We start from the raw sequence: 15,600 nt of genomic DNA, 5'->3' as shown, positions 1-15,600 counted from the left end.
GGCGAGCCGGGGCGGGCGGAAGGAGCGCGAGGCCGGAAGGAGGCAGCGGGAGGGCGGGAGGCAGGAGCGGGCCCGGAGCTGCTGGGGCCAGAGCGGCGGCGCCGCCATGTCCGACAGCGAGAAGCTCAACCTGGACTCTATCATCGGGCGCCTGCTGGAAGGTTGGCCGGGGCAGGGGAGGTGGGCGCCGGCCGCGCCCTGGTCCCCTGCCCGGCCCGGAAGTGGCGCGCGGGTGGACTTGCCCCTCCCAGGGCCAGCTTAGACTGGGCGGGGACGGGCCGCGAGGTCCCGTGGCCGCAGGTGCCCCCCCCTTCCCAATCGCGGCGCGCCTGGGAGGTCTGGGGTTGCTCCCCTTGCCAGAGCAGGGCAGGGGGCGCACGGGTTGGCCAGGGCTCTTGGGGTGAGAGAGAAATCCGAGAAGCCTAGCCCCCCCCAAGCAAGGGGTCCCGTGTTCTGAGGTTTTGGCAGGCCTCCGCGCACAGCAGTCCCCTCTCGAGTGTCTTGAGGGTAGCTGGGGGTCTCGTCCCTTGAGGCTTGAGGCGGGGGTCCCAGGAGGCTCAGCAGCAGCAGCTGCCCCTGGGCGAGGCGGGGCCCGGGAGGCCCAGGCGCCCCCCCCAGAAGTGCCTATGGGGCCACCCATGTCACCCACCCTCTTCTTGCCTGAGGGTCCTGATGCCTCATTCCACTCCCAGTGCAGGGCTCGCGGCCTGGAAAGAATGTACAGCTGACAGAGAACGAGATCCGTGGTCTGTGCCTCAAATCCCGGGAGATTTTCCTGAGCCAGCCCATTCTTCTGGAGCTGGAGGCACCCCTCAAGATCTGCGGTGAGCCCCCTGCCCAGGCCCCTTTGCTTCCTGAAAGTGGGTACCCCCCCACCAGCCAAAGTCCCTGGATCTCTCCTCCCTTGAGCCCAACCCTGGCCCTGGGTTCAAGTTTAGACTGCACCTAGTGCTGACCTGGTTCTCTGGGTCACAGGCGACATCCATGGCCAGTACTACGACCTTCTGCGGCTGTTCGAGTACGGCGGCTTCCCTCCAGAGAGCAACTACCTGTTTCTGGGGGACTACGTGGACAGGGGCAAGCAGTCTTTGGAGACCATCTGCCTGCTGCTGGCCTATAAGATCAAGTACCCCGAGAACTTCTTCCTGCTCCGTGGGAACCACGAGTGTGCCAGCATCAACCGCATCTACGGCTTCTACGATGAGTGTGAGTGGGATGATCATCTGGGGCTGAGCGGGTCCTGAAGGGCTCTCCCGGCCATTCAGTGCGACCCTCGTGTTGACCTGGTGGCTGGGGTAGCAGTGTCTGACGAACACCTGCTAGACTGAGCTCCGTGAAGGCAGGGCCGGGCCAGTTCACATCTCTCCTCCCTGCCCTCCTGGCATGGGTCCTGGTGCTCAGGAGGGACGTGGTGAATGGCTGCTGACTGAAGGGCTGCCAGCATTCTAATGCAGGGCCTTGCCTGCCGGCACTCCCCTCCAGTGCATCCGTTACTTAAGCACTTAGGATGCCTGTCTGGACTGGGCTCTGTTGGCCAGAAGCTGAGAGAGACCAAACCCGGTCTTGGCCTGGCTCTGCTCATGTGCAGGGGCATGGGTGCCAACCCTGAGGTTGTTCCAGAACTGGAACTCTGGGGTTCCTGTGGACTCGGCTGCTTTAGAATTCCTCCTGCGAGGCAGTGGGGTGAGGGTTGGCGGGGCGGGGTGGGGGTTCCCTTCTTGCCTTCCATTCTCTTCTCCCAGCTGTGTCTGAACAACACACAATGTGCCCTGGAAGGCCCAGAGACCCACACTGAGGGTGGGGCAGACAGGCCTTCTCGTGAGCCCTCTCCTTCCTCTGGGCAGGCAAGAGACGCTACAACATCAAACTATGGAAAACCTTCACCGATTGCTTCAACTGCCTGCCTATTGCTGCCATTGTGGATGAAAAGATCTTCTGCTGTCACGGGGGTGAGGGCGGCTCTGGGCCGCATGGCAAGGGAATGCTTGGGCAGGACGACCCTGGCCACATCCCTGGGGCATTTGGGACAGAAGTGTTAGCTGGAGGACACGTTCTCAGCCACCTGGAACACCTCTCCCTGGAGTCCCGGTTTGGATGTCACTTCTTCCACAAAGCCCCCCCGCACCCCAGCGTTAGGGTGCACTCACTGTCATGTCGTGGCCTCGGCTTCTTGCGTGGAGTTTGCTTGTCTTTCTCCAGGGAGCGCTGTGCTCCTTGAAGGGACAGGGACTTGAAGAGGCAGAAGGCGATGAGCTCTGCCTGTCTAGGCTCCCAGGAATCCAGGAGAGGGCGGAGGGTTGGGGGAACAGAGGCTGATTGGCAAAGGCTTCCTGGAGGAGGGAGGGCCCTTGTTTTGAGGCTTGAGGAAGTGACCTGCCCCCGGTGCCCCCCAGGCCTGTCCCCGGACCTACAGTCCATGGAGCAGATCCGGCGTATCATGCGGCCCACAGACGTGCCAGACCAGGGCCTGCTGTGTGACCTGCTGTGGTCTGACCCTGACAAGGACGTGCAGGGCTGGGGCGAGAATGACCGTGGCGTCTCCTTTACCTTCGGAGCTGAGGTCGTGGCCAAGTTCCTGCACAAGCACGACCTGGATCTCATCTGCCGGGCACACCAGGTGGGCTGGCAGCTCTGGTCTGGGTGGCAGCAGGGGACGGGCAGCAACACCTGCTGGACTAACTGCCCCCACCCCCGTCCAGGTGGTAGAAGATGGCTACGAGTTCTTTGCCAAGCGGCAGCTGGTGACACTCTTCTCAGCTCCTAACTACTGTGGCGAGTTTGACAACGCAGGCGCCATGATGAGCGTGGACGAGACGCTCATGTGCTCCTTCCAGGTGGGGTTGGAGATGGGGACGGAAGGGGCGGGGGGCCCATGGCTCAGCCCCATGAGCCTGACCAGCTTGCCTCTTTTAGATCCTCAAGCCCGCCGACAAGAACAAGGGGAAATATGGGCAGTTCAGCGGCCTGAACCCTGGAGGCCGGCCCATCACCCCACCCCGCAACTCCGCCAAAGCCAAGAAATAGCCTCCGTGTGCCCGCCCTCTGCCCCAGATGGTGGATTGTACAGAAATCACGTGCTGTGAGGGTTCGTGCTGGCCCCCTAGGGCCGCCTGTCACAGGCAACACGGAGCCTTGGTGTATTTTTCTTTTTTTTATGAATCAATAGCAGCGTCCAAACCCCCAGGGCTCCTTCCACCTGCACCTGCAGTGGCTGCAGGCAGGATCCTGGGGCTGAGGCTGCAGCTCAGGGCAGAGCAGGGCCAGATTGTGGGTCTCCAGCCTTGCTTGGCCTCAGGGCTGGCAGCCGGATCCTGGGGCGACCCATCTGGTCTCTCGAATAAAGGTCAAAGCTGGATTCTCGCCACGGCGTCTGTCTCCCTTGTCCCAAATGCCGTGCCTGGCGACCCTTCCGCCTAGGGCCACTTGGGAGGCTTGCTGGGCATGGGGCCCCAGCCAGGGAAACACCAGCCACATGCTCAGGTCACAGGGGCCCTTGGTATTTCCAAGCCAGGGCCAGAGAGTTTTGGAAAAGCAAGCAAAACTGTGTGTACCGGCCACAGGGGATCCCCGAGGTGTGCCCAGGATTTGAGGGAGGGACAGGTCCTGATTGGCAGAGAAGGTGAATCAGTAGGGGCCAGCAGCCCCACCGTGGTTTTTCCTTAGGGAGGTGGGCTTAGAGAAGGCAGGCCCCCGACCCTGGCCACACAGTGGGATTAAGAGGTGAGGGACCTCCCAGCAGGTGGCAGCGCAGCACCAACACTGGGAACAGACATGATGGACTGGGGGCTGAAGGGAGACGACAGGACCCAGGCCAGTCACACATAGCCAAGCAGGGCCTGGGGGAGGCGGCAGGACCAGCCAGCTGAGCTCCAGCACAGCCCACCTCTACCACCCACCCTGGAGGAGAGCTGGCCCCGCCCCTGGTTGGCGCTGGGAGATGGGGAGGCTGGGGCTTCCTCTGGTCCAGTCCTCCAAGGACTTCTCGGCTCAGCCTTCCCCCTCACTGTCTTCAGCCAGCACAGGGCTGGGGCCCTGGGGAGAGTGTGCAGGGGCCAGGATGGAGCCAAAGAACAGCGAGCGGAACTGGCGAGAAAACAGAGGAAGCCGAGTGAGCTCTGGAGGCTGCTCCCTCCGCCTCCCATCCCTGCCTCCGTCTCCAGCCAGCCCCTACCTTCTTGGGTGGGGGAGTCCCAGGCACGGTGGTGGGCTCGGTGTCATCTTCCTCCTCTGAGTGGGAGCCAGGGCTACAGGGGGGCTGGAGGCCAGGTGAAAGGGAGGTGGAGGGCAGTGTCCGTGAGCCCTCACTGCCCACGGTGGTTTCCATGGCGATCATGTACGAGTCAATGTCGTCAAGGGCAAAGTCGTCCAGGTGGGGTGTGCTGTAAGCAGAGACGGTGTTAGCAAGGACAGGGAGAGAAGAGGGGGAACAGAGGCAGGGCCCCACCTTGGAGGGCTCAGCGGGGGGCTGCAAAAGCCCTGTGACCGTTGGTGACCTCTTGGTTTTATTACTTCCTGATCTGGTGGGAGGGGAGAGGATGCCTGGGGTTAAGTGGCTGCTTCCTGGAGGGGGTGGACCTGGAATCCTTTCATCAGAGTTGAGGTAGAGGCCTGAGGGAGGCATCTTGGGGGCCAGTTTAGCTCAGCTGGGGGAGGGGAGCAGCAAGTCCTGTAAGCTGGGCCACGTGGGGCCCAAGCCCGCACCTTCCCAGGGGACAGGAACTGGAGAGCACTGGGGCCCAGGGAAATGCTGGGCGGAGGGCCAGGCCAAACTTCCTCTGCTTAAACTACACTGGGCCCAACCTCCCCAACCCACCTGCCCTTTCAGCCGCCGGCTTCCCCAGTCCCAGGCAGCCCCCGGCTTCCCGGCAGCCCTTTCCCTCCTCTGGCCTGGGAGGAGGCTTGGAGGGGAGGCCTCAGCCAGAGAAGGAAGCCAGCCCGACCCTGGGGACACTTCCCTGGGTGGGGGGAGTCTCTGAGTACAGCTGCCCGGTAAGGTTGAGCCTGCAGGGCTGGACGCTGTGAGCACTGCAGGGGCTGGGGCCCAACAGGAAGTGGGGGGAGGGGGAGGCGCAGACGCTGGAAGCAGCAGGCTCCCCAGGGTGCACAGAGGTGGGGAGGGGGAGGAGTGGGTGGGCAGCGCTCTTACCTGTGAGCCTGAAGCTGAGGCGCTGGCCGCTGGAGCTCCGGGCCACGTAGGTCCTGGGGGTGCGGGTCCGGCTCTGAGAGCGTGGCCAGGACAAAGTGGCCGTCTAGCAGAGAGTCCTTGATGGCAAAGATGGCTGGCCTGGGCAGGTGACGGGTCCAGGCAAGGTCAAGGCCCTTTGGCTCCTGGCATCCCAGAGCCCTCCCCTCCCTGTCCTGAGGCTGGGAATTACCTGCCCGGGCCATCGAAGTAAATGCTGAGAGACAAGTTCGCTGAGTCAGCGAAGCTCAGGAGCCCCTGGGGAGGGAGAGGCAGAGCAGTGAGGCCCCGGGCGGGGCAGGGAGGAGCGGGTAGACAGGCGGTGAGCGCGTGGGGGGCAACCTCACCCGGAATTCCTTGAGGCAGAAAGTGATGGCCACCCCTTCTTGGGCCTGCAGCTGCTGGAAATCCTCCCCCCCGATGCTCATCTCGGTCACCATGGCTTTGACGGTGCTGTCTGTGGGGACAGCAACAGGAGGAAACCTGGGCCCCGCCCCATCCCAGCCCATCTCTGCCCCCTGCCCCAGGCCATGTCTGGCTCCCTCACCTGCCTCCTCCTGGTAGCTACGCAGGATGACCCTGTGGCCACGGCCAATCCCCAGCGTCACTTCGGCCAGCGCAGGGGGGAAGGGCAGAACAGCCTCCCCCAGGACCCTGTGAGGAGGGCACAGCATCACCCCAAGACTCAGCCCCACCCAGTGGCTTCGCTCTCAGGACCTGAGGCAGGACGGTGACACACACCAATGTCCAAACGGAACCAGGCCAGGCCTAGCATGCCCCCAGGGAGGACAGGAGCGGGACATGGTCCCTGCCCCATCCAAGGCTCCCAGGCTGTCGTGGGAGGAGAAGTCCACTTGCAAGAGACGGGGCAGACAAGAGCAGAGCCCGCAGAAGACAGCAGGAAGCACGGGCTGTTTGCGCTGAACCAAACCGGGCAGGCGGCACCTGGCCACCCACGGGTGGGAGACCATCCCCACACTGTCTGCATAAATGCGGCCTTCAGAGAGAGCCCTCAGATCCTTGTCTAGTAAAGACACACGCCGATAAACAGTTACAGGTGAAATAACATCTGGAATTTGCCTCAAGACACTTGGGACAGGAACTGGCGTCTGCTTTTATATGAATTTAAAATTGTCCATAAGAAAAAGAGAAACGGGGGCTTCCCTGGTGGCGCAGTGGTTAAGAATCCGCCTGCCAACGCGGGGGACATGGGTTCGAGCCCTGGTCTGGGAAGATCCCACATGCCGCGGAGCAACTAAGCCCGTGAGCCACAACTACTGAGCCTGCGCTCTAGAGGCCGCGAGCCACAACTACTGAAGCCCGTGCGCCTACAGCCCATGCTCCGCAACAAGAGAAGCCGCCGCAATGAGAAGCCCACGCACCGCAACGAAGAGTAGCCTCCACTCACTGCAACTAGAGAGCCCGCACGCAGCAGCGAAGACCCAACGCAGCCAAAAATAAATAAATAAATAAAATAAATTAAAAAAAAGAGAAACAATTGCTTTTTTTTTAAGGTTTTTTTTTTTTGTATTATGTGTAACAGAGACAGAACTATTTAAGTCAATAAACTTTTAAGGAATTTCACATGTTCTGATTCTTTCCACTGCCAATCACCTCAGTTCCTCCAAACTCATAATCTTCAAGATAAAATAGCCCTTTCAGAAATAAGCTGTCATGTGAGTCAGCCCCCAATTCTCTCAGTTGGGCTTCTTTGATCTCCAATGGAATATGGACACATGTCAGAATTCCCCACCTGTAATCTCTGGGATCCAATTTCCTCAAGCAATTTACTTTAGGACCATGTTTAGGGTCAGGAGGTGGATCTGCCTGGTCCTGAATTTGACACCCTCTAAAAATGTACTAGGTTCAAATCATATTCACTCCTAAGCCATCACACCCTAGAACAGTGCAGATCGCTGGGATAGGCCAATACCTAAGATAAAAGAAGTCTGACTGTTTTTCCAACGATGTAGGTTTACGGAAAAAGCCCCATCAGGATAGATCTCAACACAACTGCTCTTTTCAAAGAAGAAAGAGAAAGAAAAATCCTCAAAATACAGACCACAGATTGATTCCCTCTTTCTCTACCCAAAGGGATACTGGGCAGTGCTGTTTCAACAGAACTCAGAAAAACAGAAAGTCAGGACCCAAAGGGACCTTGAAGTTACCATGTCCTGCAGCTACAAAAAGAAAAGAAACACAAGACCTTGGGTTACTTGGATGCAAGTGGCACCCAGCGTGTGGGCGAGTGGGAGGGGAGCCACTCCTCTCTGCTCTGGTCTTCACCAGGGACCTTTGCATCTGCTGGAGTCTCCTGGGCCCTGCACAGCCCCTCTGATTCCCCAAAACAGCTCCATCTCTACAGCTGCTTATTCAGGCAGCCCTCCTGGACCATGACTTCCCCGCCTAGCCTCCTTCCTTGGCCTCCTGCTGGGACCCCTCAAGGCTAGAGCCCAGCCAGGTAGGAAGAGAGGCTGCCCTTGAATGGGGATCATCCCAGAAGGATGACGAAGCCAGAGAAGGGTCATGAGTCCCTGAGCCACAAAAATTAAGGGACCTTCAAAGGTGTTCAGGCCAGAGAAGACTCGAGGGCAGGCCAGAGACCTGTTCTCTGACAGAGGAGTCAGAATGGGTCTGAGTGGTCAGAAAACCAAGTCAGACCTTTGAAGTAGAGAATACAGACTCCAGAAGACAGTGAGGAACATGGAACAAGGGAGCACCCAGCCCCTCCTCACTCCAGCCTCTGCCCTTAAAGAGCCAGGCAAGGACCTGAAAGCAAACCAGGTTGGATGAACTCCTTGAGGTCTACAGAAACCCTGTAGGGCAAATGGAGGCGGTGCCTTCTTAAACTGACCGTTGAGGCCCAAAGAAGGAAGAGAGAAACCTAGGCCTCAGCTTGCAACCAGAGAGCGTGCTCACCTTGCTGGGGCACGGAGCACGTTGGGGCACACGGCTGGGTCGAAGACAGCCTGCAGGGACTCGCAGTCCTGGAAGGACAGGTTGTGAGTCTTCCTCACCCCTGGATGGGCAGACAGGGTCTCAGTGGGCCTCGCCAACCTCCACCCCACGCCGCAAGGACGACCTGGCCGGCCAGCTGCTCACTCACCGTATTTGCAGTACAGCTGAACTACCAGGCGGCTACTCCTGCCATTCAGGGAGATGCAGCATTTCTCCACGGTCTTCTCCAGCATCGCCAGCGAGCGGAAGACTGAGAGGAACGACTAGGCGATGGAAACACATCAGCCCAGGCCTGCGCCCCCACCAGCCAGCTCTCACGTCCCCTTAGGCTCTGGCCCACCACGGGCTCAGCACTGTCACACCGGGAAAGGGCTTCCCCCACACACAGACATTTACACCCTTCCAGGCCTTCGTTCATGCTGTTCCCCTTGTCTGGAATGCCTTGAAAGACCTGCTTACCTTTCAAGGACCAACCTGAATGTCACCACTCTCTGCAGGTCCCTGGCAGAATCAATTAGCCTCTCCATATCTCCCATTACCCCCTGTGGATGTCCGTACTATGCCCCTGCGCTGCATTTTGCACTGGATTGCTCCTGCATACATTTCTCTCCCCAGCTGGCACCTACTGTGTGCCTCAGAGCAAACGCACTGTGGTAGAGGTTCCTGGGGGAGTGCACTGCCACTGCTGAGAGAGGGGCCTCACCTTCATCAGGATCTTACAGCGCAGCGGGTCCTGACCAGGGGTGGCCGCCTGGTACTGCTGGAAGAAGAGCGGGGCAAAGAGGAAGCAGGCATAGGCCGAGCGGGAGGAGTTCACGGTCCGGAGGGAGAGCTGGGCCAGGAAAAGCAGGGAGAGGGATGCAGTCACCAGCAATGTCAGGCCCAGCCCTCTGGCCGGCTTTTGCTCACACACTTGCCCTAATGTCCTCCACTTCCACCATCGTCTGCTGAATCCCTCCCTCTCCTTCCAGTCAGCGGGTATCTTCTCCATGAAGCCTTCCCGGAGGGCCCCTCAGCACCGCTCCTGCAGCAAGGGCCCTACACAGCCTTCAGCGCCGACCCGACCCGCCCCCGGGCACTTCAGGGAGGGCAAATGCTCTCAATTCACACACTGGTCTGGGAAGATGACAGGGCTCAAGGTGACGTCCCAGCAACAGGGGAGGAAACTAACTCAGCAGACAAATCTGCCCACCGGCATCCTATCTGATGGGGGCGAGACTCGAGCCCAGGCTAGGGCTCCCTGTGGGAATCTCACCCCGCCCCCAATACCGTGGCTCCTCACCCCGTCTTCCAGGGGCTCCAGGTAGAGTTCGTCCCCGATACGGGACAGAGAGTGGACGGCCTTGCCGAGCACTGCGGGGAGGAGAGGAGAAACACTGGTTTGCTGGCGCCTTGGGCCGTCCCACGTGCCCCCAGCCGCCGTCTGGCCCCAACTCACCCTTCACGTTGCTGCCCGTGACCAGACACTTCATGCTGCTCCCCGCGGCCGGGCTGTGACAGGCGGCGGGCCCCGGCCTGGACCCCAGATCGCTGCTCCCCTCCGGGCCTCCCCTGCCGCCGCGGACGCCCTGGGTTCTCTTCCCGCGCACCGCCCCCGGAAGCCCCGCCCCCGCCTCCTCATTGGGCCACACGCCTGCACCTCCGTCACGTGAGAAAAACGCTCGCCGGTACGCCGTCACGTGACAGAGTCCGTGCCCCCGGGGGGCGGTCACGTGATTCGGGAGCGCCGGGCGCCTTTCTGGCTTGTCTCTTCGCGGGGTCCAGGGCCTCCCTCGGCCCTTCAGCGCCCCGGATGAGCCGGGCCTGTCAGCGGGGCCCACCGCGGCTGCGCGCCCGAACGCAATGCGCTCAAAGGGCGTGGGGGAGCGAATCCGGAGATGTGCGGGCGAGCCCGCCTGGGTCACTAATTTAGAACGGATTTTCTGGGCGTCTGTCGGGGGTACGGGGTCGAAGGCAGACCGTCGCACCCAATCCGAACCAGGGACACGCACAGAAGCAGCAACCACCGGCTCTAAAAAGAAATTAAAGCACGTTGCAGCAGGATCCCGGGGTGGGAAGTGGCTGTTCGCTCTGGCTTCGAGGATCCTGCGTTGATCCCGAAGAAGAGAAGATTCTCCGGACAGAAAGGGGTAGAAGGGTGTGGCTGGCAGGGGAAGGCGAGAGTAAAGACTCAGCGGTGCATGGGGCTTTGCCCCCGTTGGGAGGGAAGTGAGTCTGTGAGAGGAGGGGTGAGCGCTGCCAAATGATGAGGGTCACTAACGGGAAGCGCTGGAAACGTTTTCTGAGGGTAGACGCATGCGTATGTGGCCCTTTGAAAAACGACCAAGGGACTGTGCCAAAGCAGGGGCTTCATCGGCGGGCAGGTCTTCCCCTAGTCCTGGGCCTCAGTCCTCCGCTGCGTGAACTGGAAGGGAAGTCCTGGAGGGGCTCCCTGACCTCTAGTTCCCTGCAGCACCCAGTGTGCTTTGAAGGGCCCTGGGCACCACTGCGTTCCTTTAGTGCCCATCTGGACTTGCCTCTCTGGTACTGTCCCCAGTGAGGAGGCCGTGTTTGTCTGTGGGCCCCTTGCCCTCCTGCTCCTGGCCTGCAGTTCTGGACCCCACTTTGTTTCTTCCTCTCCTTGCCCTCAGCTCTGCTCCCTCAGGAGCACTGGGGGAGGTTATTCTTGCCTTTTAGGGGGGGTCCGTGTAAATGGTACCACCTCTACCCAGACATTTAGGTCAGTAACCCTGGAGTCATCCTTGACCCCATGCTGTCCCGCACCCTACATACTACAAGCCTCCAGCAAGCCCTGACTGCTCTGCCTCTCACAGAGATGGCAACTTCGTCCTCCTCTCCCAGGTCCACGGCCATCGTCCTGGCTCAGGCCACCATCATCTCTCACCCGAATGACTGTGGGAGCTCCCTGGGTGGTTCCCTGTCCCCTCCAGTCCTCTCTCCAAGCAGCATCAATGTGACCTTCCTAAAATGTCAATTGTGTCATGCCTCTCCCTGGTGTAAACCCTGCAGTGGTTCCCAATTACTATACTTGCCATCAAATCTAAACCCCTTGGGGATTCCCTGGCAGTCCGGTGGTTAAGACACCACGCTTTTCACTGCTGAGGGCATGGGTTCAATCCCTGGTGGGGGAACTAAGATCCAGCAAGCCGTGAGTCCTGGCCGCCCCCCAAAAAATTCTAAACCCCTTACCCCAAACCTGCAGGAAGGAGCTGGCCCCACCCATCTCTCCACCTGTCTGTGGCCTTCCTGTGCAGCAGAACTGGCCCCATCAGTTCCCTGAACCAACCACATCCTTTTCCACCTTGGGGTCTCTGCAAAGCTGTTCCCACCACTTGGAATGCTCTTTCCCCTTCTCCCATGCTGGCGCCTTCTCTTCCTAGGGCTCAGCTTCAGTTGCCCATCCTCAGATAGGCCTTCTCTGCTTCCCCCTCCACCCCCACCCACCCGCATTGTCTAGCCAAGCCCTTGCTCTGGGTTATCCACAGCACTTATCCCAACTCAACATTATTTCATAGTGTCTACTTCTTTAATGCCCCTAGTATGTCAGCCCCATGAGGGCAGGGACCTAGTCTGTTTTGTTTGTTACTGTATCCCTCTGCCTCCCACAGGGCCTGGCCCTCAGCAGGTGATCAGTAAGTATGCGTTCAGTGAATAGGTGTGTGACCCAAGTGTAGCTGAGTTGCCTCTGGTTCCCTCGTAGCACGTAGCACGGTGCTGTGATGAAAGGAACAAAACTTCCAACCTCTTCCCACAGTCCCACAGTCCAACCCTTCCGTGGACGATAGCTGTCTCCCCACGTTATGTGCAAACCCTCCCACCCAAGGAACCTAGCATTCGTTATTCTCTTCCTTACTTTCCTCCTTCTCTCTGGATCTCGCCCTCTCTCTTTTTATTCCAGTGAAAATCAGCAGAGCCTTCATGGCTTCTCCACCTCTTCCCCACAGCCATTGCCGGAGCAGCCCAGCTGGAACAGAAGATAGATGCCAAAACTCCTTGGAAGGCAGGGAGGGGAAGGTGTGACTAATCGCACACCCGTGCCTCTGCCCCTGACACCTATGGGACCAGTAGGGTCCTGTGGCCTCAAGGTCTTTGGAGCAAGGCCCCGGGGGGAGGGAGAGGGAGACATAAATGCTTTAGGACTTTCTTTTCTTTTTAAAAAAAAAATATTTATTTATTTGGTTGTGCTGGGTCTTAGTTGCAGCAGGCGGACTCCTTAGTTGAGGCATGTGAACTCTTAGTTGCGGCGTGCATGTGGGATCTAGTTCCCTGACCAGGGATCGAACCCGGGCCCCCTGCATTGGGAGCGCACGGAGTCTAATCCACTGCACCACCAGGGAATTCCCAGCGCTTTAAGACTTTTGATGAGTCTTTCTTACGCTGCACACACACACCTGCTAAAAGCTGGGAATCACCTGACCCTTCTGAAGGGTTCAGACATGAGAAAAGAGGCTAGAGCTGGGACTCGGGAGTTCTGGGTCTCTGGTCTGTGCTTCAGCGCTGACTTGCTGTGTGACTTTGGGCGAGTCCCTCCTGTCTCTGCGGCTGTACTTTGTGGTTGGTGGCACGAGATACTCATTGAGGTCCCTTCCCACCTTGATGTACTGTGATCCTGAGGGGGCCTTTCGGCTTCCCTGAGCCCATCACCTAGCCACAGCCCTGGAGAGGAGCTGGAATTGGCAGGCCTGCTTCCCCCAGGCTGTGGGGCTGGAAGGGAGCTCTCCAATTGGAGGCCAAGCAGCCTCTCCAGGCTTGCAGTTGGCATAGCCAAAAAGGCCTTTCAGGTCCAGAAGGGAGAACACACAACGGGGAACGAGGACCTTGTGACTCCAGCCCTGCTACAGACAGCCTCAAGCAAGTTGAGGCCCTTCTCTGAGCCTGTTTCCTCCTTGATAAAATGAGGGGGTTGGATGAGATGCTCTCTCAAGATCCTTTCAAATCCCACATTCTTACGGTCTTCACCATACCCCACAATAGAGGTGGTCTCCTGCAAGTACACAAGTATGTGATTGTGTGGGAGTGTGTGTGTGTGTGTGTGTGTGTGTGTGTGTGAATGTCAGAGGTGGATATGGAACGGATGAAGGTGGTTACCATTTCAAACTTTTAAACTAATTTTCTGTCTGGAAATTTCTTCCGTTCAACCACCGTTTCTCACTCAACTGGTTACGTTTGAAATCGCAGAATCCTCAGAGCTCAGTAATTCGTTCATTTAACACGTGTTAGACACGCTTTCCTAAGTGTAGGAAAGAAAGCACATGATGAAAATCCCTGCCCTCTTGGGCTTCCACTCGACTGGAGAGAGACAAACCAGAGGGCCTGACTGTGCCAAAGCCTCTGGCAGAGTCTGCTGGGCTGCGCACACGGGAGACGGGATTTGCCTGGTGACTCTGGGGTTGCCGAGTGGGCAAGGGAGCTCTGAGCTGCTGGGGGCACTGAGCTGGTGGGGCTCTACTTGCCCACCTATCATGCCTTTGTGGCACACCAGGTGCCTCGAGCCCCCAGAGGCAAGCCCTGCCTGGGCCTTTCTTGTTCACTGGCATTTCTCCCAGCAACCAGAACAAGCCTGGCACATAGCAGTGGTTTAATAAACATAGGGCAGATGCCCCAAGAGTATAGGGTTCAGAGAGGTTACAAGACTTGAAGCCAGGGACTTCCCTGGTGGCGCAGTGGTTAAGAATCCACCTGCCAATGCAGGGGACATGGGTTCGAGCCCTGGTCCGGGAAGAGCCCACATGCCACGGAGCAGCTAAGACCGTGCGCCACAACTACGGAGCCTGCGCTCTAGAGCCCGTGCTCCGTAACAAGAGAAGCCACCCCAAGGAGAAGCCCGCACACCACAACCAAGAGTAGCCCCCGCTTGCCGCAACTAGAGAAAGCCTACGTGCAGCAACAAAGACCCGACACAGCCAAAAAGTAAATAAATAAAGCCCTTAGTTCACACGGTCAGTGTTGCTGTTACTGTGATTGCTGTGTCCTAGCACCTCCATCTCTGGCGTGACCCCCTCATGGTATTCTGGGGTCAGGACCAGGGACAAAATACATCATCAGCACGGACGAAGCCAGGATGAATCCATACTAGGAACTGAGAGGGAAATCCCCCCACAGAAACATTACAGAGGAAAGTTCTGGAGGCCACGAACTGGAAAATACTCAGAGAATTGGGGTTGGGGTAAAAGTCAGCCCCAAGAAGAGGCGTGGGTGTAGGCGGGGCTGCGTGCCGCCCCTTGATTCTACGCCCCTTGATTCTGGGCCCTCGGTGTGCCCTCTGCCCCACCAGCTGCTGGAGGCTGGCATGAGGTAATGGCTGTGCCCACACTGCCAGGCTCCAGGCACAGGTCAGAGACCAGGTCCCTTCAGACTGCAGGGCTGAAGGTGGAGGGAGACGGGATGGAATTTTTAAACCCGCTGATGGGAAGGGGAAGCTCAGGCTTGTTCACCAAAACCTGGCATGCTGGAGTTACAGGGCCCCCTTGGAGCACAAGTGAGGTAAGTTTAGGACAAATCAAAGGCAGCGTGCTTCACCCAGCAGGGGAGGACTCCGATGGAACTCATTACCCCAAGATGTGGTCTCGGCTGGAAGTATAAATAGCTTCACAAAAGGTTTAGATAAATCTGTGGATGACAGCTCCATTCATGGGTTAGAAGGGAAGGAAGCTGTTTGTGGCCTGTGGGCCCGTGGGGAAAGCATCAGGGAGGCGACCTGGCCTCCCTGAGACCACCCCTCGGGGCCCCTGTTGGAGGCCGGCTTTGGGCCGAGGGGACCCGGGCAGCAGTGTCGGTGTTCCTACAGCCTGCAGCCCAGCCTGAGCCCCCAGGCCCTTTCCTCAGTGCCCCCCTCCCTCGCCATCCGCTGTTTCGGGAGCCATGGGACCACCCGCTCTGGGGAAAGCGCCCTGTCCTGGCTGTCCCCTAAGGGACCAGCAGAGGGAGACAGACACCGTGTCCAGTCCCAGCTTCCAGCACAGAGACCAGGTTGGTCTGCCCTGGGGAGGGCAAGCAGGCACCCGAGGGTCCCAGCTCAGTGTCCAACACGGGGCTAGGCGCCCAAGGAGGGAGGGGCCCAGAAGGCATCCTCCCTGGCCAAGGGGGGCTTCCTACGGTGCCGGGGGCGGGGGGTGCGGGAAGGAGGAGAGACTTCAGAGAACTGAGGGCAGGGTGGGGATGAGGCCACTAAGAGCAGGGCGGCTCTGGAGCCATCTTCCCTCTGTCCCTGCAGACCCCCAGCCCCTGGTGGGCAGGGTGCGGTCTCCGTAGGACCACGCTGTTCCGCGGGCACATACAGGAGGTGCTTCAGAAAGCCTTGAGGGGGGCGACTGAGCCCCACAGGCCCGACTGCCAGCTCCTCCCGGCCCAGGAACCGGTTCCAGGCCAGGTGTGGTTCCCCAACTTTGGCTGCTCGGCTTCTCCCCAGCCACCCTCAAAGTCTCCCTTGACATCCCCCTGACCTCTGACCTCCCCCTTCT

The 15,600-nt window shown here is 59.2% G+C and overlaps 2 protein-coding genes across 4 annotated transcripts; one reads left to right on the top strand and one right to left on the bottom strand.

The window, feature by feature from the left end:
- The first annotated feature begins 2 nt into the window (after nucleotides 1-2).
- Nucleotides 3-3,360, top strand: PPP1CA (protein phosphatase 1 catalytic subunit alpha). Its single transcript, XM_082409814.1, has 7 exons — nucleotides 3-161; nucleotides 693-824; nucleotides 976-1,206; nucleotides 1,845-1,949; nucleotides 2,394-2,617; nucleotides 2,700-2,834; nucleotides 2,914-3,360. Exons 1-7 carry the CDS (start codon nucleotides 107-109, stop codon nucleotides 3,022-3,024), a joined length of 993 nt encoding a protein of 330 aa, XP_082265940.1. The 5' UTR covers nucleotides 3-106; the 3' UTR covers nucleotides 3,025-3,360.
- RAD9A (RAD9 checkpoint clamp component A) lies at nucleotides 3,139-9,754 on the bottom strand. Of its 3 annotated transcripts, XM_082409772.1 has the most exons (11): nucleotides 9,579-9,754; nucleotides 9,423-9,493; nucleotides 8,844-8,972; nucleotides 8,289-8,403; nucleotides 8,102-8,201; nucleotides 5,730-5,836; nucleotides 5,530-5,639; nucleotides 5,376-5,440; nucleotides 5,147-5,284; nucleotides 4,172-4,379; nucleotides 3,139-4,083 (listed from the first exon to the last, which is right to left on the bottom strand). In XM_082409772.1, the coding sequence occupies exons 1-11, from the start codon at nucleotides 9,610-9,612 to the stop codon at nucleotides 3,988-3,990; spliced, it is 1,173 nt and encodes a 390-aa protein (XP_082265898.1). In that variant the 5' UTR covers nucleotides 9,613-9,754; the 3' UTR covers nucleotides 3,139-3,987. The 3 variants fall into 3 exon arrangements, with proteins under 3 accessions (XP_082265898.1, XP_082265897.1, XP_082265899.1); XM_082409771.1 differs by having other exon boundaries at nucleotides 5,530-5,836; XM_082409773.1 differs by lacking the exons at nucleotides 9,423-9,493; nucleotides 9,579-9,754 and having other exon boundaries at nucleotides 8,844-9,416.
- Nucleotides 9,755-15,600: the final 5,846 nt, after the last annotated feature.

This window comes from Balaenoptera physalus (genome assembly GCF_965194825.1).
Source record: "Balaenoptera physalus genome assembly, chromosome: 10".
NCBI classification, from domain to species: domain Eukaryota; kingdom Metazoa; phylum Chordata; class Mammalia; order Artiodactyla; family Balaenopteridae; genus Balaenoptera; species Balaenoptera physalus.
This window is presented reverse-complemented; position numbering and strand designations above follow the sequence as displayed.

Coding starts and splice junctions, on each gene's coding strand:
- PPP1CA (XM_082409814.1), top strand. CDS start 107: ATGTCCGACAGCGAGAAGCTCAACCTGGACTCTATCATCGGGCGCCTG. Junction 1,207..1,844: donor CTACGGCTTCTACGATGAGT/GTGAGTGGGATG, acceptor TCCTCTGGGCAG/GCAAGAGACGCTACAACATC. Junction 2,618..2,699: donor TCATCTGCCGGGCACACCAG/GTGGGCTGGCAG, acceptor ACCCCCGTCCAG/GTGGTAGAAGATGGCTACGA.
- RAD9A (XM_082409771.1), bottom strand. CDS start 9,612: ATGAAGTGTCTGGTCACGGGCAGCAACGTGAAGG. Junction 5,441..5,529: donor TCTGCCTCAAGGAATTCCGG/GTGAGGTTGCCC, acceptor CTCCCTCCCCAG/GGGCTCCTGAGCTTCGCTGA. Junction 4,084..4,171: donor GGACTCCCCCACCCAAGAAG/GTAGGGGCTGGC, acceptor TTTTCTCGCCAG/TTCCGCTCGCTGTTCTTTGG.